Below are 20465 nucleotides of genomic sequence, written 5' to 3' on the forward strand. Positions count from 1 at the left end.
GAAATGTGCTGATTTAAAGCCTTTGAAGTGCTTCAGATGATCTCTGTCCACTTCTGTCCACTCATTCATTCATGTAAGCTTTCTAATGCAGCTTTGATCTTCACAGTCTGCTTTATGAAACTCATTCTAACCCTGAATGTCAGAGTGTTCCTCCTTCTCTTTCCCATCATTCATGCTGGCAGTGGAGGAGATTTGGATGTTGGACTGTGTTTTGGATGATGTGTGTATGTTTGTGTTGGACTGCTCTCTGTAAAGCAAACACACATTTTTCTTTGGATATCAGTGCCAGACAGACTTTAAGGTGGAATGAAGAGTTTGAGAGTTTCACAGTGAATTATCCAGTGGAGGATTTTTCTTCTTCTTTGAAGGTTTGAAATGTGAACATTGTTCTGCTGCAGTCAATGGACTAAACCAGAGAAGAAGAAAACAGACTTTACCATGAAGATCCTCAGTGTGGATCAGTATAATATCAGCCTGATGTCTGCAGTTTAGTGTCAGCACAACTTTCACATCATATTCATCTCAGTACAACTAAAACATGCTGACTGACCTCAGAGTTTCAAGTCCACATCCTGGACTCTCCAGAAAACCACACAGATGCTTCACTCCTGAATCCTGCAGGTTGTTGTTGTAGGTCAGGTCCAGCTCTCTCAGATGGGAGGGGTTTGTCAGGCGTTGTGTGGAGGCGAGGAAGAAGGAACCCAAACGCAGGACTCACAGGTAGGTGAAGACTGGTGGATGTTTATTATAAGGAGTGGAGGAACAGAGGGTGAACGGACACTGACTGGCTGGAACACTGAATGGCTGACTGACTGAGAGAACACGGGGAGGACAACATCACACGAACATCATCAATGACACGACAAAGAACGAATAGAAACAGAAGACTTAAATGCACAGACTGATGAGGATGATAATGAGAGACCGGTGAGTACACAGCTGAACATAATCTGGCTAACGGCACGAGACGAGCTAACACAGGAACAAACAGGAAGTGACGAAATAAACTGAACGTGAACAAAACGGAAAGCACTGGGTCACCGACCCAGGAACCCTGACAGTACCCCCCCCTTCAAAGGACGGCACCCGACGGCCAAAAGAGAAAAAGACCAGAACAGGGCGGGCGGAGGGGGCCCAGGACGGAGGGACGGAGTCCACAGAGAGACAAACAGTTCAGGCGGGCGGCCGCGTGGCCGGCAGCCGAGACGAGACAGTTCAGGCGGGCGGCCGCGTGGCCGGCGGCCGAGACGAGACAGTTCAGGCGGGCGGCCGCGTGGCCGGCGGCCGAGACGAAACAGTTCAGGCGGGCGGCCGCGTGGCCGGCGGCCGAGACGAGACAGTTCAGGCGGGCGGCCGCGTGGCCGGCGGCCGAGACGAGACAGTTCAGGCGGGCGGCCGCGTGGCCGGCGGCCGAGACGAGACAGTTCAGGCGGGCGGCCGCGTGGCCGGCGGCCGAGGCGAGACAGTTCAGGCGGGCGGCCGCGTGGCCGGCGGCCGAGGCGAGACAGTTCAGGCGGGCGGCCGCGTGGCCGGCGGCCGAGGCGAGACAGTTCAGGCGGGCGGCCGCGAGGAAGGCGGCGGCAGCCGCTGAGCTGGTCCGGTGGGCGGCCGCGAGGAAGGCGGCGGCGGTCGCTGAGCAGGTCCGGTGGGCGGCCGCGAGGAAGGCGGCGGCGGTCGCTGAGCAGGTCCGGTGGGCGGCCGCGAGGAAGGCGGCGGCGGCCGCTAAGCAGGTCCGGTGGGCGGCCGCGCCGGCGATGACGTCCAGAACGTGGCTGGGGCGACGGTGCGGCAGCCGCAGGACCAGGCGAAGCGGAGGCTGGCGACGCGGCAGCCGCCGGACCAGGCGAAGCAGAGGCTGGCGACGAGGCAGCCGCCGGACCAGGCGAAGCAGAGGCTGGCGACGAGGCAGCCGCCGGACCAGGCGAAGCAGAGGCTGGCGACGAGGCTGAGGCCGGACCCGGCGAAGCTGAAGCAGAGGCTGAGTCCGGACCAGGCGAAGCAGAAGCTGAAGCAGAGGCTGAGTCCGGACCAGGCGAAGCAGACGCTGAAGCAGAGGCTGAGTCCGGACCAGGCGAAGCAGACGCTGAAGCAGAGGCTGAGTCCGGACCAGGCGAAGCAGACGCTGAAGCAGAGGCTGAGTCCGGACCAGGCGAAGCAGACGCTGAAGCAGAGGCTGAGTCCGGCCCAGGCGAAGCAGACGCTGAAGCAGAGGCTGAGTCCGGCCCAGGCGAAGCAGACGCTGAAGCTAAAGCTGAGTCCGGCCCAGGCGACGCAGACGCTGAAGCTGAGTCTGAGGCTGGCCCAGGCGACGCAGATGCTGACGCTGAGGCTGGACCAGGTGACGGCACGGGAGCCGGGGGTGACGGAGCCACAGCTTTAGGGCCAGCGGGCGCGGAAGCCCCTGGCTGGAGACAGGCAGGGCCAGCGGGCGCGGAAGCCCCTGGCTGGAGACAGGCAGGGCCAGCGGGCGCGGAAGCCCCTGGCTGGAGACAGGCAGGGCCAGCGGGCGCGGAAGCCCCTGGCTGGAGACAGGCAGGGCCAGCGGGCGCGGAAGCCCCTGGCTGGAGACAGGCAGGGCCAGCGGGCGCGGAGGCCCCTGGCTGGAGACAGGCAGGGCCAGCGGGCGCGGAGGCCCCTGGCTGGAGACAGGCAGGGCCAGCGGGCGCGGAGGCCCCTGGCTGGAGAGCGGCCGGGCCAGCGGGCGCGGAGGCCCCTGGCGGGAGAGCGGCCGGGCCAGCGGGCGCGGAGGCCCCTGGCGGGAGAGCGGCCGGGCCAGCGGGCGCGGAGGCCCCTGGCGGGAGAGCGGCCGGGCCAGCGGGCGCGGAGGCCCCTGGCGGGAGAGCGGCCGGGCCAGCGGGCGCGGAGGCCCCTGGCTGACAAGCAGGAGGGCTCACAGCTGGCTCTGGGTGCTGTGGCTGCAGGTCCAGGAACTGAACTGACTGGACGGGAGGCGACGGGACTGACTGGACTACAGACTGGACAGACTGGAGGGCGGGAGGCGACTGGACTACAGACTGGACTACAGGGGACTGGAGGACGGGAGGAGACTGGACTACAGGGGACTGGAGGACGGGAGGAGACTGGACTACAGGGGACTGGAGGACGGGAGGAGACTGGAGGACAGGAGGAGACTGGAGGACAGGAGGAGACTGGAGGACAGGAGGAGACTGGAGTGAAGGCTGAAGAGCAGGTGAGTGAACTGACTGGAGTGAAGGCTGAACAGCAGGTGAGGGAACTGACTGGAGTGGAAGCTGAACAGCAGGTGAGGGAACTGACTGGAGTGGGGAAGCTAAGGGATGAACAGAGGTTGGCGATGCTAATGGCTGAGCTAATGACAGAGTTACCGAGGGGGATAAGATTGCGGCCTGGGCTAATAAGGCTGGTGCCTGAGCAGGGGACACCTCAGCTAGCCTAACCAGGGACAGTGCGAGGGCGTGAAAGGTTGGATCAGGAGGTGGATGAAGAGGTGAAGTAGTAGGTGGGCCGGTTAGCCCTTCCAAGCCTCCAGGGAGGTCAGGCTGGGTTGAGGCTGCCCTCAGCCTGGGCGCTGGGACAGGCACGGGAGGTGGCTGGACACCAGTCACCCCCACCCGGGAAACAAGAGTGGATGTGGAGGTAGACTGCGTCGCAGCTGCCTTCCTCCTGGGAGCTGGCACCGGTGTGGGTGTAGGCCGGGCCCTAAACATCTGAGGAGATGAAATGGCTGAAGAAGAAGGCCAAATCTGGGCTGCCGTGCTGGTGGGGAATGGCTGAGTGACGGGTGTGGAAATGGTGACCGGGTGTGTGCTACTGGCAGGTTTATCAGAGTTCGGTCTGTTTTTTCTGCCACCACGATTTACAGTCTTTGTGGGAGCAGCGCAGAAAAAATCTTCCCAGTCGACATCCTCCAGGAGGGAAACTCCCCATGGATCGGTGGTGGATCTGTTATGTGTTTTATGGGGATAATCAGATGATGGATGTGGAAAACAGTTAGTGGAACTCACCACCGGGAGTTGTTGAAAATAGTCCATATTATGGCGACGTGTGCGCCGCTTTCTTCGGGAAGAGGAAGCGGCCGGGGTAAACAGCTGAGCCTCTGGCGCGGTAGCCTCCATTGAGTCGAGGTGGGAGGCGTAGCCACGGTGCCGTGGCGAAGGTGGAGGTCCGGCGAATGAGGCGGCGGGTGTGCGAACGAGGAGCGGAGCGGCGAGAGAGGGAGCGGCCGAAACGCGGCACGAAACGTCCGCTCTCCGCGGCAAATGCTCCGAGGCAGGTGTGGCAGCAGGTGGGGGAACGCGGCGTCTCCGAGGCCCGCCCAGAGCCAGGCGAGTCCCCTCGAAGATGTGCTCTCGCTCCGCGAAGAGCCGCTGTTTTCCCCTGACCACCTCTGCCCAACGGGAAAGCGCTGCCACCTGCCGCTCGTTGAGGTCCGAGTCCGCTGGGTCCCAATCGTGTCTTCGTGGCACGGGTCGTGTCATTCTGTCAGGCGTTGTGTGGAGGCGAGGAAGAAGGAACCCAAACGCAGGACTCACAGGTAGGTGAAGACTGGTGGATGTTTATTATAAGGAGTGGAGGAACAGAGGGTGAACGGACACTGACTGGCTGGAACACTGAATGGCTGACTGACTGAGAGAACACGGGGAGGACAACATCACACGAACATCATCAATGACACGACAAAGAACGAATAGAAACAGAAGACTTAAATGCACAGACTGATGAGGATGATAATGAGAGACCGGTGAGTACACAGCTGAACATAATCTGGCTAACGGCACGAGACGAGCTAACACAGGAACAAACAGGAAGTGACGAAATAAACTGAACGTGAACAAAACGGAAAGCACTGGGTCACCGACCCAGGAACCCTGACAGGGTTGGACTTCAGTGCTGCTGCCAGATAATCACAGCTGATCTCTGACAAACCACAGCCCCACAATCTGTATAAAGAATGAAAGATGTAAGTTTATTAGACAAAGTGTGAGCTTGAAATCATTCAGTGTTTCATCATCTGTTCAGAGCTGAAGATGGTTCAGAATGTAGAAGTTTAGAAAATGGAAACTCCAAACGGCTGAAGCCAACAGGAAGTAGGTTCAAACAAACACAACAAGAGAAAAAACTCTGAACGTTTCACATTAAAGTCGTACATTTATCATAAAAACAGGACAAAGATTTGAAAAAGTTGTGTTTTTCCTTCCAGGAACCACAAGGCTTCACTTTTAAAGGTGAAGTGTGAAAGAAATGGACATATTTGAAGTCCAACACCTTTTTCCAGTCACATTATTAAAGCAGACAAACTACAAGCTCATTTTCATTCCAACAAGTCATCTTCTGACCTGGACTAACAACACTGGTCTCTATGTGCAGCTGGCTGTGAGACCAGTGCTCAGGGAGCGTCTACAAAGTGCAACACTGAAAGAACATCATACACTAATTTGCTTCCAGCACTTTCACACAAACATCTACTGTCATTATTGTCACCAAACTCTGTGGATCCTTTTTTGCAAATTCAAATGGGATCAAATGGTCAGACAAAAGAGGGTTATGAGGAAATATGATGAAATGTTGTGTATTAACAGCAAGTTATTGAATCATTTTCCTCAGAAACCAAACAAAATGATTGACAAACATGTTTTTACAAACTCTTTGTTGGACTTGGATCAGCAGGATAAGCAGATGTTTAAAGGCATTTGAGTCTCGCTGTATGAGAGTCCATTTATTGCTCAATATTTATGGATGATGTTCTTTCAGTGTTGCACTTTGTAGACGCTCCCTGAGCCTCACACCCAGCTGCACATGGACCAGCTGACATTACCCAGCATTAGAGGCGGGTGTAAGAAAATGGATTTTCCTATTTAAATGCCATCGGGGCTGAAAGTGGACAGCTCACAGATCCTGAAGCTGCAGGTTTCATCTGTCTCCAACCAAAACTGACTGAACCAGCAGCAAAAGAAGATCCAAACTACGCTTCACGTTTGATGAACATCGTCATGAATTCTCTCTGACTTTGACGTTTACTTCCTGCACAGCTCTCTCTCTCTCAGTGTACTTCAAGAACAGTTTACCTTCAAAAATCTGTTTTCTGCATTATTCACTGCTTATTACGCACCAGTCTGCTGTTGTGTTCACTGCTGTCGGCCTCCGAAAACAAAGCCTCATTTCTGCTGTTCAATACTGAAGAAATTTAAACCTTTTAAAATGATGACAGATTACAAACTCTCAGCTGTGTCTGTAATCAAGCCTCTTTAACTTTGCTTCACTTCAGCAGCATCAGGTCATGTTCACATGTTGATTCATGGTTTGCTTCAGTTTTTGATCAACTGCAGAATATTTTGAAGGTTATCTGCTATAAAAAGCCAGAACAGGAAAATCTGCTTCATGTGTTTCTGTTTGATCCTCAGTGACTTTGACACAAAGGCCTCTGCTGTGATGATCACACCTCTGATCAAGTCTCACAGTGTCAGCTTTGTTTTTATACATATGGATATGTGCTGATAAATGATCACAATTATAATATTTCCCACTGTCTGCTGTGTGCCGTGACCTTTGACCTGCTAAAGACAGTCAGCTGTGGATTATTCATTGTTGTGTCTGATACTTAGAACTGTGAGGAAGAACACTACACAGTTAATCAGGGTCCCCTCTCTCTGAATCAGGAAAGGTGGGCAGGCCGTGAGTGGGCCGCGGGCCATACGTTGAGTATCATTGTTTGAAATGTGAACATTGTTCTGCTGCAGTCAATGGACTAAACCAGAGAAGAAGAAAACAGACTTTACCATGAAGATCCTCAGTGTGGATCAGTATAATATCAGCTTGATGTCTGCAGTTTAGTGTCAGCACAACTTTCACATCATATTCATCTCAGCACAACTAAAACATGCTGACTGACCTCAGAGATTCAAGTCCACATCCTGGACTCTCCAGAAAACCACACAGATGCTTAACTCCTGAATCCTGCAGGCTGTTGTTGCAGCTCAGGTTCAGCTCTCTCAGATGGGAGGGGTTGGACTTCAGCGCTGCTGCCAGATAATCACAGCTGATCTCTGACAAACCACAGCTCCTCAATCTGTATAAAGAATGAAAGATGTAAGTTTATTAGACAAAGTGTGAGCTTGAAATCATTCAGTGTTTCATCATCTGTTCAGAGCTGAAGAAGGTTCAGAATGTAGAAGTTTAGAAAATGGAAACTCCAAACAGCTGAAGCCAACAGGAAGCAGCTTCAAACAAACACAACAAGAGAAAAAACTCTGAACGTTTCAAATTAAAGTCGTACATTTATCATAAAAACCGGACAAAGATTTGAAAAAGTTGTGTTTTTCCTTCCAGGAACCACAAGGCTTCACTTTTAAAGGTGAAGTGTGAAAGAAATGGACATATTTGAAGTCCAACACCTTTTTCCAGTCACATTATTAAAGCAGACAAACTACAAGCTCATTTTCATTCCAACAAGTCATCTTCTGACCTGGACTAACAACACTGGTCTCTATGTGCAGCTGGCTGTGAGACCAGTGCTCAGGGAGCGTCTACAAAGTGCAACACTGAAAGAACATCACACACTAATTTGCTTCCATCATCGAACCTGAACAGGAAACCGAGTCGGCTCCCCTTCAAAGTAAAAGGTGCTCCTTTTGGACACAGTATCAAAGAAAGTCTACAGTATAACATAGAAAAGACAGAACAAAGTTTTGGTTGTTTTTAAATTGTGCGGAAAGGAAACTACACTAAGCTCAAGTGTGTGACAGACATTTCATCCCATGTCAGTTTGGCCTCATCCTGGGCCGGATTATCCAGCACACACTCTGACCACAGGCCCAGGGGCCACGCACAGCTGGGCTCCATCCAAGAGACAGGAAACAAACCAACACAATAATAAAAAGCACCATGTGATCTTATAACATCTTCAAGACAAACATAGTAAAAACATGAGCATATTTGTTTCCTGATAAAATGATGTGACAGGTAGAACAGAGTAAAGTGGTGGTGTTACAGCCTTTCTCCCCTCTGCTGCCGAGGCTGTTAGTCTCTCCCAAACTCAGCTACAGGACTTCCAAATGAATGAAAGCAGCAGAAGTGGCTTTACAAATGAAAGAGGAAGAGGAGAAGAAGAGGAGAGGGAGGCCACCCTGACCATCACTCCAGCTGAAAACATCACACTTCCATTAAAGTTGGTGAGAAAATGTTGAGCAGGATGAGCTGCTGGCTAATCTGGAGGCTGTAGCAGCAGCTCACAGTCACAGTGGATTTCCACTCATGAAAAATCTCTGGCTGCTTCATTTCTCATTTCATATCAGAGACTTTAATGCTTCACTGAAGCTGTACTGTGATGCTTCCATATTCCAGTGAGGCCTCCATAATGATTTCAGCTGTTCTGTACACACACTGTGTGCCATGTATGGCTCAAAGTCTCTGCAGCCTGTTTTTATCTGCTATCATCAGATCTTCATCATCCTCATTCACATCCCTCACACACTCTACAGCCTCATCACCACTGACTTCATCTTCACTGTCTGATGGAGCACAACATGAACCTGTGGAGGCTGAAACACTGTCCTGTCAAACATCTCCCCGTCACCACTCCACTTCTGTCAGCCTTTAAATGAACCCTGCTCAAGTCTGTCACTTCTGTTTGGAGCCAAAAAGAAAAACTGTTGTTCAGTCGTTTGGAAAGACACAACATTTCTGAAAGCACTCAAACTTCTTCACATTTGTCTTCAGACACATCCTGAACATTTAGGAACTAAAGAAAGTTTCAAACATCAATCAAAGACCTGAAATATAGAAAAACAACAACAGCCACAGTCAGTGAACTCACATCAGAGTCTCCAGTCGACAGTTTGGACTCTCCAGTCCAGCACACAGAAGCTTCACACCTGAATCCTGCAGCTTGTAGTTGTTACTGAAGTCCAGCTCTGTCAGATGGGAGGGGTTGGACTTCAGAGCTGAGGCCACAACTTCACAGTGAGACTCTGAGAGTCGACACTCAGTCAGTCTGTGATGATAGAAAATATAAAATGTGTTATTATAAAAGCACAAAATCTGCATTATAAACACAGACTGAATGTATATGAAGACAAAACAGAGTGAGGTCATAATCTGATGAATCTGCTCTTCACATCTGTGCTTCAGCTCCTCTTACTGTGTTTGACATGACACAACGATTGAGTCTCTCTCAGACCTGCAGACTTTTAATGAGAATCTTTGTTTGGCTTTAATCTGCAGATGAAGGAGGAAGATGGTGTCACATTTAGGCTTCCATAATGTCCACAGTCTGTCACTGAGATCTGATCCAGAGTCAGAGTGAAGACACACATTTGGACTGTTTCCTGTTTTGACTCCAGAACATTTTGAATGAGTTCAGCTCAGTGAAGAGTTCCAGCTGGAAAGATGATCTCTGTTTGCTACCTGCTGTCAGGTACGACTGTTCACGTCCACACGCAGGAAAAACCTGCTGACTGTTACCAAACGGAGCAGAAATCTCATCACTGGACAATAATGATGAATGAACTCAGAGCTGCTGATATCAGATCTGATTTCAGGGGAACTAAACACAGAAATGATTGGTTCATTTTAGCTTTCTGAACCATTATCTGCTGGTGTGTCGCTAGTTGGCAGAAAATGATTTGTATTCCTGTTCAGGGCTTCAGTGTTTATGAGTCCAGATCCAGGTGACAGCAAGTCAAAATTATGTTACCTGTCTGTGTCCAGCAGCAGCCTGTATTCACTTTGAATATTGTTATAACCTGACATGGATCAGTTTGTCTTTGATTGGTTTGTAAATGTCACTGTTTCCATTGGACCTGAGTGACGGTACAAAGACAGAGAGGGAGAGAAAGGAGAGAGAGGATGGAGACAGCAAAGAGAGAGCAAACACAAACAGGTGACCAAGGTCAGCAACCAATCAGAGAGCTTCTGTTTGACCCACAGTCACTGATGATGACTGCACATAACCAAGCAGTGTGTTACTCTGATATCAAATATGGATCCTGCTCTTATAATAATGATCATCAGATGATATTATTGTGTTATTTTGTAGCTGAATACGATGTTTGTGTGATCATCAGTGAAAGAAGCAGTGAGGAGGATGGAGAGAGAGAGAGGACAGAGGGTAAAGTTAGAAACACTAAAAGGATTTTTCATGGATTTCATGGATGATTTGAGTGATTTCCAGCAGGACACTTAAACATGTCAGTGGATGTCCTAAAGAACATATTCACTGATATGAAACGTGTCATTGAACAGCATTAATATCAGTGGAAACATGGTGGAAACAGCTGTGACTGCATGGATGTGACACACTTCAAATCTGTTCTCCACTCTTGGATTTGGGATCCATGGAGCTGCTGCTGAGTCTGTACAATAAAGGAATGGTGTGGAAGGTTGCAGCGTACGGACACAAACACTTTGTGGTTACAATATAATTTTATTTTCAACATTAAACTACTAACCTACACTGATCAATGATGTTAATGATCACATCTGGACTCACCCAGCCTTTCTGCAGTTCCTCACAGCTGGAATCAGTCTCAGTCGTCCCGGCTCTGATGTGTTGTACTTCCGCAGGTCAAACTCATCCAGAACCTTCTCTGACATCTGCAGCATGAAGGCCAGAGCTGAGCAGTGGATCTCAGATAGTTCCTTCTCTGATCTGTTCTCTGACTTCAGGAACTTTTGGATCTCCTGAAATAATGAGAGGTGGTTCATCTCCATCAGACAGTGGAAGATGTTGATGCTTCTGTCAGGAGAGATTTCATCACTGTTCATCTCCTTCAGGTTGTTGATGACACTCTGGATGGTTCCTGGACCGTTCTCTGTCTGACCCAGCAGACCTACTAAGAGTCTCTGGTTGGACTCCAGACAGAGGCCATGAAGGAAGCGAACAAACAGGTCCAGGTGGCCATTTTTACTCTGGAGGGATTTCCCCATGACTCTCCTCAGAAATACATCAAGTGATTGGAGATCTATGTTATCAAAAACACTGGAAATCATCTTGATTAAAGATTTTGGTTTAAGGAAGTCCCTCAGCACCTTTGTCTTCCTGTTGGTGTGACAGTGGAACATGTAGACAGCAGCCAGAAACTCCTGAATGCTCAGATGAACAAAGCAGTAGACTGGTTTCTGGAAGATCACACACTCTCTTTTGAAGATCTCTGTACAAACTCCTGAGTACACCGAGGCCTCTGTCACATCCAGACCACACTGCTCCAGGTCTTCTTGGTAGAACATGATGTTTACTTTCTCCAGATGTTCAAACGCCAGCCTCCCCAGCTTCAGAAGAACTTCCCTGTCAGCTTCCGTCAGCTCCTGTGGACTCGTCTCATGTCCCTCATGGTACTTGTTCTTCTTCCTCTTTGTCTGAACCAGCAGGAAGTGTGAGTACATGTCAGTCAGGGTCTTGGGCAGCTCTCCTCTCTGCTCTGTAGTCAACATGTGCTCCAGAACTGTAGCAGTGATCCAGCAGAAGACTGGGATACTACACATGATGTGGAGGCTCCTGGATGTCTTCATGTGGGAGATGATTCTGCTGGACAGCTCTTCATCACTGAATCTCCTCCTGAAGTACTCCTCCTTCTGGGCGTCAGTGAAGCCTCGTACTTCTGTTAGCCTGTCAACACATGTAGGAGGGATCTGATTGGCTGCTGCAGGTCGGGAAGTTATCCAGACGAGAGCCGAGGGAAGCAGATTCCCCTGGATGAGGTTTGTCAGCAGCTGGCTGACTGATGACTTCTGTGTGACATCAGACAGCAGCTTCCTGTTGGTGAAATCCAATGAAAGTCTGCTTTCATCCAGGCCGTCAAAGATGAACAAAAGCTGAGAGACAGCCAGCTTCTCTGCTGTGACCTTCTGTAATGTTGGATAGAAAACATGGAGCAGCTCCAGAAGACTGTACTGCTCATCTCTGATCAGGTTCAGCTCCCTGAATGAAAGCAGAACCACCACACTGACATGTTGGTTCTCCAAGCCCTCTGCCCAGTCCAGAGTGAACTTCTGCACTGAGAAGGTTTTTCCAACACCAGCCACGCCGTTGGTCAGAACCACTCTGATGGGTCTCTGTTGGTCAGGTAAGGCTTTAAAGATGTCCTGGCACCTGATTGGAGCGTCATGGAGGGCGTCCATCTTGGAAGCTGTCTCCAGCTGCCTCACCTCATGTTGGGTATGAACCTCTTCACTCTGTCCCTCTGTGATGTAGAGCTCAGTGTAGATCATGTTGAGGAGGGTTCTACTTCCTGTTTCATCACTTCCTTCAGTCACACGTTCACATCTCCTCCTCAGACTGATCTTATGTTTATCTAAAACCTCCTGCAGACCAACATCTGCTGAAAGAAAGAAAAACAATGAGACTAAAGAGAAAGAAAACTCTTCAATGTCTGAACAACACAAGAAGTCCAGTTTTCAGAAATGAGTCCATCAGCAGACAGATGTTCAGTCTTACTTTGTACACAGCTGCTCTGACTGGCTGTCTGCAGTCCAGCTCTGCTTCTGGATCTTTCTCCACACTGGGGGCAGGACGAGTCTCCTGATGAAGCAGACTGGTCCCAGTATGAGGAGATGCACTGTCTGCAGAACCAGTGTCCACAGCTCGTAGAGACTGGATCCTTCAGGACGTCCATACACAAAGCACAGCAGGAGAGCTGCTCCTCCTCACAAACACCACTCCTCTTCCTCTCTCTGTGAACACATTTCTTTATCACTAAAAACATTTACTGTCAGTGAAAAACATCCAGATTTGACCAAACTGCAGTTCCTCACAGTTCCTTTGATTTCATCAACACTAATGAGCTGCTCTTCCTGTCTGCCTGTCTCATTAAACACTGAATGATGAATACAAACTCAACACTTCCTGCAGACTTCCTGACTTCACAATAAAAGCTTTCCATCAGAGAGAGACAGTTATGACTTTCACTGTTTTACAGCTGCTGTGTGCAGATTATCTGGGTCAGTTCACTCTGAAGCATCTTAGAAGTGTCCGTGTAGAGCCGTGGTCTGACACACAGAGACTTCTGATTTTCTCTATTTAAACAAACATGATGAAGATGAGCAGGTTTCTCTTCTAGTATAAAACTCTGTGTCTCTCTGACTGGCTCATGATGGCTTTTCAGGTTTTATGTTTTGCTCTCTCCTGGAGCTTGTATTGGCCTCTCGCTCTTGATCCACACAGTTATGATGATTACACCACCTGTTGCTGATTCACCTGGGCTTACCGGTAACCATTTAACGCTGCGGCATGGAGCAGTTTGTCGCTGGGACATTGACCCTCCTGTGTTCATGATCTCAGCTCCTTGCTAAGAAATCTTTCTCTAAATTCACCAGTTGGGTTAACTTTGTGTATACTTTGAGTATATGTTTCCCCAGACCTGGTTACAGACGCTTACCTGTGATTCCCGTGTGTGGCTGTGTGAGTGGAGAGCAGGACAAGAGTGACTGAAGAGGAGTGAGTGTGGACTCCCTTCCCTCTTTTCCCTGGAGCCCTGGACCCCCTCCCCAACTCACTGTACATATATAGAGCACTGTGGTTCACCCCTTTGGTAAATAAACTGTCACCTTTTTGTTTGTCAGAACTCAGTCTGTGCTTGAGTTCCTCTGTTAGCCATGACATTTTGTTGGTTCTCTCTCTTCAGGTCCCTGTAAGTGTTTGATCGGCCTTTCTAAAACATTATATTTATTCTGCTTTGATGGTTTTGTGTGCTGAGGGACATTGTTGCATGATCCACTTTTTCTTATCACCCAAGTATCCTGATACTTTCAGAAAGTTGGAGAGCTCTCCTGGTTTGCTTAGTCTTTGCTCTGTACTGCAGTACTTGCACTGGTTTCACTGGACAAGTCTGCATGTGAATCTACAACTGATCTGACATTGTGGCACAAACACAGTAAACAAACACTACGAGCACCTTGTTTATGTGCAGTGGCTTTCTTCTCATTCTGTTACTGAACACTGTATGAAAAGCCTCTCACTGCCAGCATCCTTCCAGCCCCACGACAACAAGACCAACTCACATCTTCACAACACCAAGAATTTTTCCCCTTTTCTTTGGAGAAACTGAGAATTTTCTCTAGGATTGTAGCTCAAACTTGCCCACAGTCCTGCTTCATCACTGCTCACTCCTACCTGTGTTGGTGCTGAGTGGACAGTCATAGCCTGCTGCTAGCATGAATGCTAAATGTACTGCTGTGGATGATCAGCAGAAAAACATGTTGTCAGTTTGACTGTTTGCTGTATTTAAAGTGTTTTTCTCAGTTCATCTGTATTCAAAGTGCATCCGGGGCTTTAGCTGACAGCTCTTTGTGCTAGGCAAGGTCAAGGTAGGTCAAGGTAACTTTATTTATACCCATAGGCAAGGTAAATTTGCTTTACAGAAAAAATGACAGCATTTGGCATCCCTTTAAAAACACACATACCTAGTAAAGATATAAACCTCACGGTGGCACATATATAATCATTTTAATATTTCGAATCAAAAACAGTTCTTATTTAATTCAGTGACAGCAACGGGGACAAAGCTATTTTTATAACGCTTTGTCCTGCATCTCGGAAATAGAAATCTCCGTCTTGAGGGAAGAAGCTGAAATTCACCCCTTAGAGGATGGGAACCATTTTTAAGGATTGATAAAGCCATCCTCTGTACCTGCTTAGAGTACAGGGAGGCTAAACAAGACTGTGGCTCACCTATCAGACGACTGGACCATCTCACTATCTGATTTAGAAAGTTTTTCTCTGTGACAGAGGTCTGACCAAACCATGCCACCAAACAAAAGGATAAAACAGACTCAATAAAAGAACGATAAAACAAAGTTAAAATTTTTTGGTCAATGTGGAAATGAGCAAGTTTCCTAAGACAATAAAGGTGCTGGTGACCCTTTTTACAAACTGATTTGCAATTTTGATCAAAGTTCCGTTTTTCATTGATTATGGTCCCAAGATATTTATATGATTGTACTTGCTCTATTTTCTGACCTTTAATTAAAGTGACTGCGTGCCCATTTTCAGCATATTTAATAATGACCCTGTTTTCATGTCTGCTCTGACACATATTTGTATAGAGAATGAATAATAAGGGAGATAAGACGGACCCTTGAGGAGAACCTGTGGAGGAGAACACTGGGTCAGACAGAATCCCATTTATTCTCACTCTTTGTGACCTGTCAGTTAAAAAATCTAAAATCCAGCCCATCAGGTTTTTCCTGATTTCAAACTGTTCTAAAAGTCTTTTAATTAAAATATGGGGCTGTATTGTATTAAAAGCCGAAGAAAAATCAATGAAAAGAAGTCTTGCAAAAGTCCCTTTACTCTCTACATGTTTAAGAATCTGATTTAATGAAGTCAAAATTGCGTCCTCCACTCCTCTATTGGGCATGTATGCAAACTGCATTGGATCCAGCTGATGTTCAGTCTCTTTCATAATCACATTTCTGATGATTTTTTCAAAGACTTTCATTACAACTGAAGTGAGGGCAACAGGCCTGAAGTCATTTAGAATTTTTGGACGACTAGATTTAGGGACAGGAACCACGACTGCTTCTTTCCAAACAGAGGGCACATGTTGTGTTTGCAAGGACTTATTAAAAATAACCTGAAATATAGGACTGAGTTCGTCAGCACAAGATTTAATTAGGCGGCCACTAATATTATCAGGACCCTGGCTCTTGTTCACACTGACTGTATGAAAGGCCTTTTTGACATCACTGAGTTCAATGATAAAGTGCTGAGTATCTCTCAGTTTCTGTTTCAGTTTCAAAATATCCTCGCTAAAATCAAAAGAACTAAAACGAGCATAAAACATATTTAAAGAGTTTGCAAAATCTCTGTCTGAATTAAAATCATCTAAAATGATCTGACTGCTGCTCTGGGGATTTTGAAACCCTGCTATGGTTTTCATACAAGTTCAGGCAGACCCCAAATTTTTTGCAGCAAATTTGGTTTCAATAAGGTTTTTGTAGCTCTGTTTTGCTTTCAGGATCTCGATTTTCAGTTCCTTGGTGGCTGTCTGGGAATCAGTAACAGCGCCCTCTTTAAAGGCCTATCTCTTTTTCCTTAAACAGGATTTGAGGCTTTTAGTGACCCATTGCTTATTGTTAGCGTAGACTTTAACGCGCTTACGGGGTATAATCATATCTTTACAAAATACTGCATAAGAGCTAGTAACATCCAGCAAAGCGTCGAGATCATCTCCACAAGACTGAATAAAAACTTCCCAATCTGTACACTTAAAACAGTCCTGCAATGTAAGCACAGATTCTTCTGACCATATGTCAACATCCTTAGTCTTTGTCTTCTCTCGTTTTAAGAGATTATAGATGGGCAGAAGATGCACACAGTTATGGTCAGAAGATCCCAGAAGAGGAAGCAGGAGGGATTTATAAGCATTTTTCACCGATCCGTAACAAAGGTCCAACATTTTATCCCGTCTGGTAGGACAGGATACATATTGATACAGATTACCCAGAGTTGATTTAAGAGAGACATTATTATTATCCCCGATTATAAAGTTTGGTGTGTCAGGAGAGAGCGCCTGCAGCTTCTGCACTACGTCTGAAATGATGCTGCAGGTGGAGGTGGGGTGAGCCCTCGGGTGAATGTAAACTACGGTAATAAAATGTTGTGGAAACTCACGAGGGAGATAAAAATTAAAAAAAAAGGCTGCTGCTAGCATGAATGCTAAATGTACTGCTGTGGATGATCAGCAGAAAAAGATGTAAGTTTGACTGTTTGCTGTATTTAAAGTGTTTTTCTCAGTTCATCTGTATTCAAAGTGCATTCGGGGCTTTAGCTGACAGCTCTTTGTGCTAACAAACTAAACTCTCTTAGTTTAAGTCAACAGACTTTACCAAACACAAAGCCTGCTGCTGCCTCCATGGGTTAGCTTGTGTGACTGGTGTTTACACCAATGAAATCTAAATCACACTAATGTGTCCTCCAAGGTGTTTGGTGGGAGCACTGAGTGAAACATAAGAGCTCTGGTAAAATAACAAACAGGGCTGTGAGAGCAACTGAAGTGATAAAAATACTGTTTAAAGATAAAAACACTTTGATGTTCTCTCGTCACCTAACAAAGTCCAAACCCTGTGAACTATTTGAGCTTTAATAATTGTGGATTCAGGTATCCTGAACCCATCTTTGGACATTTGTAATGAAATATTTTAAAACTCCATCAAAGACTCCTGATGTGGCTGTTTGGAGAAGGAAAAGAGGGACAAAGTGGAGCGACGAGCTGAGGCTTCATTCACTGCAAACCTACAGTTATGTTTTCTTATTTCTGCTGTTTGCATGTTAACAGCTGAAATAAAGCTGCCTCTTTGACTTCATCCTGTTGTGTTTGGGTCCAATCCTGCCTGCCACACAGCGCTACAGGACAAAGTCTAATATTTTTTATCTTTTTAATGAATCTTTGGTCATATTTATCCAGGAAAACACAAACATGTAAAGGAGTCATCACAGTTCTCTGACCTCATTGGTCCAGGTTCACCACTGAAGTGTGGAGGGTAATGTTTGGACCAGTCACTCCTCACAGACGGACAGCTGGATCCTGCAGACTGTGACCTCTGACCTCTGCAGACACAAACATGTTTTATTCAATGATCAATTCTCTGATAAAGTGATTGAAGCAGCTGTGATCACACAGACTGCAGATAATGCAGCTGTTTCCTGTCAGTAACAGTCCTCTTAGATTAGAGTTCAGCTTTTTACAGGAAAACAAATGTCCCTGAATGCAACAGTGAGAAACAGTCTGCCTGTGTGGTTGTGATAGCTGCCGTTAGGAGCGCTCATGTGTTTGCAGTTAGACGAGGAGATGTTACCATCATGGACATGTTAACAAATCCTGCAGCATCACGTGGCACAAACACTTTGTGTTCCTGTCATCTGCAAGCAACAGGAAGTTCATTAATAAAGGCGGGATGGAGACGTGACTGTGATGGTTCTCCTTCATCCAGCTGTTACACACATCTGGGCTCACACGACGAGCCTTTGTCTAATACAGCAGCTGCTCTCTGAACACTTTTCTGAAGAGGAGCTGCACAAACCTTTGTTTGCTTTCTAGAGCAGCGTATCAAAGTCAAACTACCCACTGCTAGCAGCTGTTTCTATCATAGTTTAGGATCCAGATGTGTGAGGTCTAAATTTATACCTCTGATTAAAATAAATAGTTAAAAACAGCCAATTGTGTCCAAATGTGTCTTAAACCAGATAAACTGACAGTTACAGCTGAGCCTGTGTGTCCTTGGAGACACTGCTCTGCTACAGAGATGCATTTTAGAAACCAGGAAACATCAAATCACAAAAAAACAGGACACAGAGCTGGGTGGAGGTCCAGGTTTGAGTCTCTGATGGATCCTGAAAAAGTTATAAATCTTCAGTAAAATTCTCATCACATATCAGTTGATATTAAGTTGGTAAGGTCTTAGCTTACCTTTTCTCAGCTGACTGTCTTTGCTCAAATCTCTTAATGACACCTTTGACTGAGTTACTTTCGTAGGACACAGAGCTGGGTGGAGGTCCAGGCTGGTCCCTGTGAATAATGATGGAGCAGTGATGTGAGTGCTGAGCTGTGACATGGAGAAGAGTCATGGACAGTTAGAGATGGTCATCTCACCTCTGAGCTTTGGTCTGGCTCTCATGTTCCCCACACAGAGTGGTTTTAGAGGGAGGGACTCCCTCCTCTCTGTCCTCACACTGATCCATGCTGCTCAATTCACATCAGCTCACACACACTTTCTACCTTCACCTGCAGAGGAAACACAAATCATTCATGTGCACATCAACAGAGAGCTGCAGAGGTCGTGTCTGACGTGTTGGACTAACATCCATCTGAGACGCAGCTTTCATCAGTTCACTACAAAAAGTGTCACAGAGCCGAGTTCAGCCTCCAAATCCTCCATTACTGTAGTCCTACAAAGCAGCAGGTCAAACATGGCTGCAGAGAGCAGCTTTATGTCAGTAACAATGTCCAGGACCGAGCTGACTGCTTACAGAGTTCATACTCTAACTGCTAGCTGCTCTGCTAGCTAAGCTAACTCAGTAACAGTGACTCTGACAGCAGTTACTGTGGAACAGCGGCCGAGCTCAGGACACATTCAGTGTGTTTAGTCTGAGTCCTGGACTCTGATTCAATGGATTCAATCCAGCTCAGAGTTTCATGTGTTCATCAGAATAAAATACATGTACTAATATAACAGAAGTAATACTCTGAATGCAGGACTGTAATGGAGGATAAATAAGGTTTTTACAGCCTGAAAGAAACATTCAGTTCATATATTTGTAGACAGTGAAGCAGTTTTTAATACTGCAGCTGTTTCCTTCACCTGTGTGTGTGTGAGCCACACCTTCATGTGCTGCTTTAGAAATATGTGGTCTGACTGCTCAGACTGAGTCTAGGAGGAAAGTTCACACGCTGGAGAAAGTTTTGTTCCTAACTTTGTCAGAGTTCGGCTCCAAAGACAAAGAAGACGGAGCTCACAGTCTGTAGATGGTCCTCAGTGTGTGTGTGAAGCCAAGAAAGCACACAGGAGTGTGCTTATGTCAGCAAATCAGTGTGTGTGAAGAGTCTGAGGGAGTGTGTGAATGAGACTAAACACTGAAACCAACAGTCCAAGAAAAGCGTCTGGATTTCTTTAAGTTTAACTTAAAGAAATCCAGACGCCTGAACTCTTTTTAACGTACATAGCGTACTTTGAATTGGAACAGTATTTGGTCTGTGAGTGATATGACGTATCACAAGTGTGCATATATTAAGAAACAATAACACACATGCAATGAAAATCAGCTTGTTATCTTTCATCAGTGTTAAAATAGTGTGAATTTAACACACTTAAACCCTGATGTTGAAGAATAACTCAGGGAAGCTCATGACAGTAGAGTGATTCTTGTGAAAAGGAAAAAGTGATTAAAGCTTAACGTAGTTTTTAGAATAGTGAATTAGGAGTGCTCCTGTACAGATTGATCAAAACAAGTGATTACTGTAGAAAGAAAATAAAAATAATTCAATAATGTGGTAATGGTTAAATATGCATTGTCACGGCAACTTCTTGAGATATGAGTCAGTATGCAAATGAGTTGAATGACTGGGGACAGGAAAAGAAAAAGAAGAACTTGAGTTTCCTGTCTGACTGGATGAGTGAGGCTTGCACTGAAAGAGACACTGTGACTGTGTGAGAAGAAAGGCTTGGTAACAGACAGGATAATTGAATAAAGTGGTCAGGTCTGTGACTAAGTGTAGTAGTCCAGATTTGGAAAAGAAATTCAGAAGTGTGGTTTAAATTGGGATTCTGGGTAAAAAAGGGGGTTTAGGAAGTAGATTTAAGATATTTCACATTTCACAGGTGCTGTCTTACAGCTTGATTTATTTGTTGTGGATAGAAGTAATTATGACAAAATAATAAGGAAACATTGAAAACATACAACCCGTTGAGAGGACAGATAGGGTTGGGCAATTGAAAGGTTTCATTTTGTTTAGCATAATCTCTTTTGTTATATTTTAGCCTTTTAACATGCAAGT

At 46.7% G+C, this 20465-nt stretch overlaps 1 protein-coding gene across 2 annotated transcripts in view; it reads right to left on the reverse strand.

Annotated features, from left to right (window-relative positions):
• The window catches only part of LOC148105852 (protein NLRC3-like), an 85804-nt gene extending 67110 nt beyond the window's left edge, over positions 1-18694 (reverse strand). The window contains exons 1-7 of one of the 2 annotated variants that reach the window (XM_087838957.1): positions 18564-18694; positions 18381-18479; positions 17420-17521; positions 12410-12645; positions 10466-12293; positions 8792-8968; positions 6850-7045 (exon numbers count right to left, since the gene is read on the reverse strand). In XM_087838957.1, coding sequence (XP_087695083.1) covers positions 6850-7045; positions 8792-8968; positions 10466-12293; positions 12410-12645; positions 17420-17521; positions 18381-18479; positions 18564-18652 — 2727 coding nt within the window. In that variant the 5' untranslated portion in view covers positions 18653-18694. Of the gene's footprint in view, positions 1-2107; positions 2217-6849; positions 7046-8791; positions 8969-10465; positions 12294-12409; positions 12646-17419; positions 17522-18380; positions 18480-18563 lie in introns of those variants that run through there. The other variant, XM_087838958.1, reaches the window with a different exon arrangement.
• Positions 18695-20465: the final 1771 nt, after the last annotated feature.

This window comes from Neolamprologus brichardi, chromosome 3, assembly GCF_056152115.1.
Source record: "Neolamprologus brichardi isolate AB-2024 chromosome 3, ASM5615211v1, whole genome shotgun sequence".
Taxonomy (NCBI): domain Eukaryota; kingdom Metazoa; phylum Chordata; class Actinopteri; order Cichliformes; family Cichlidae; genus Neolamprologus; species Neolamprologus brichardi.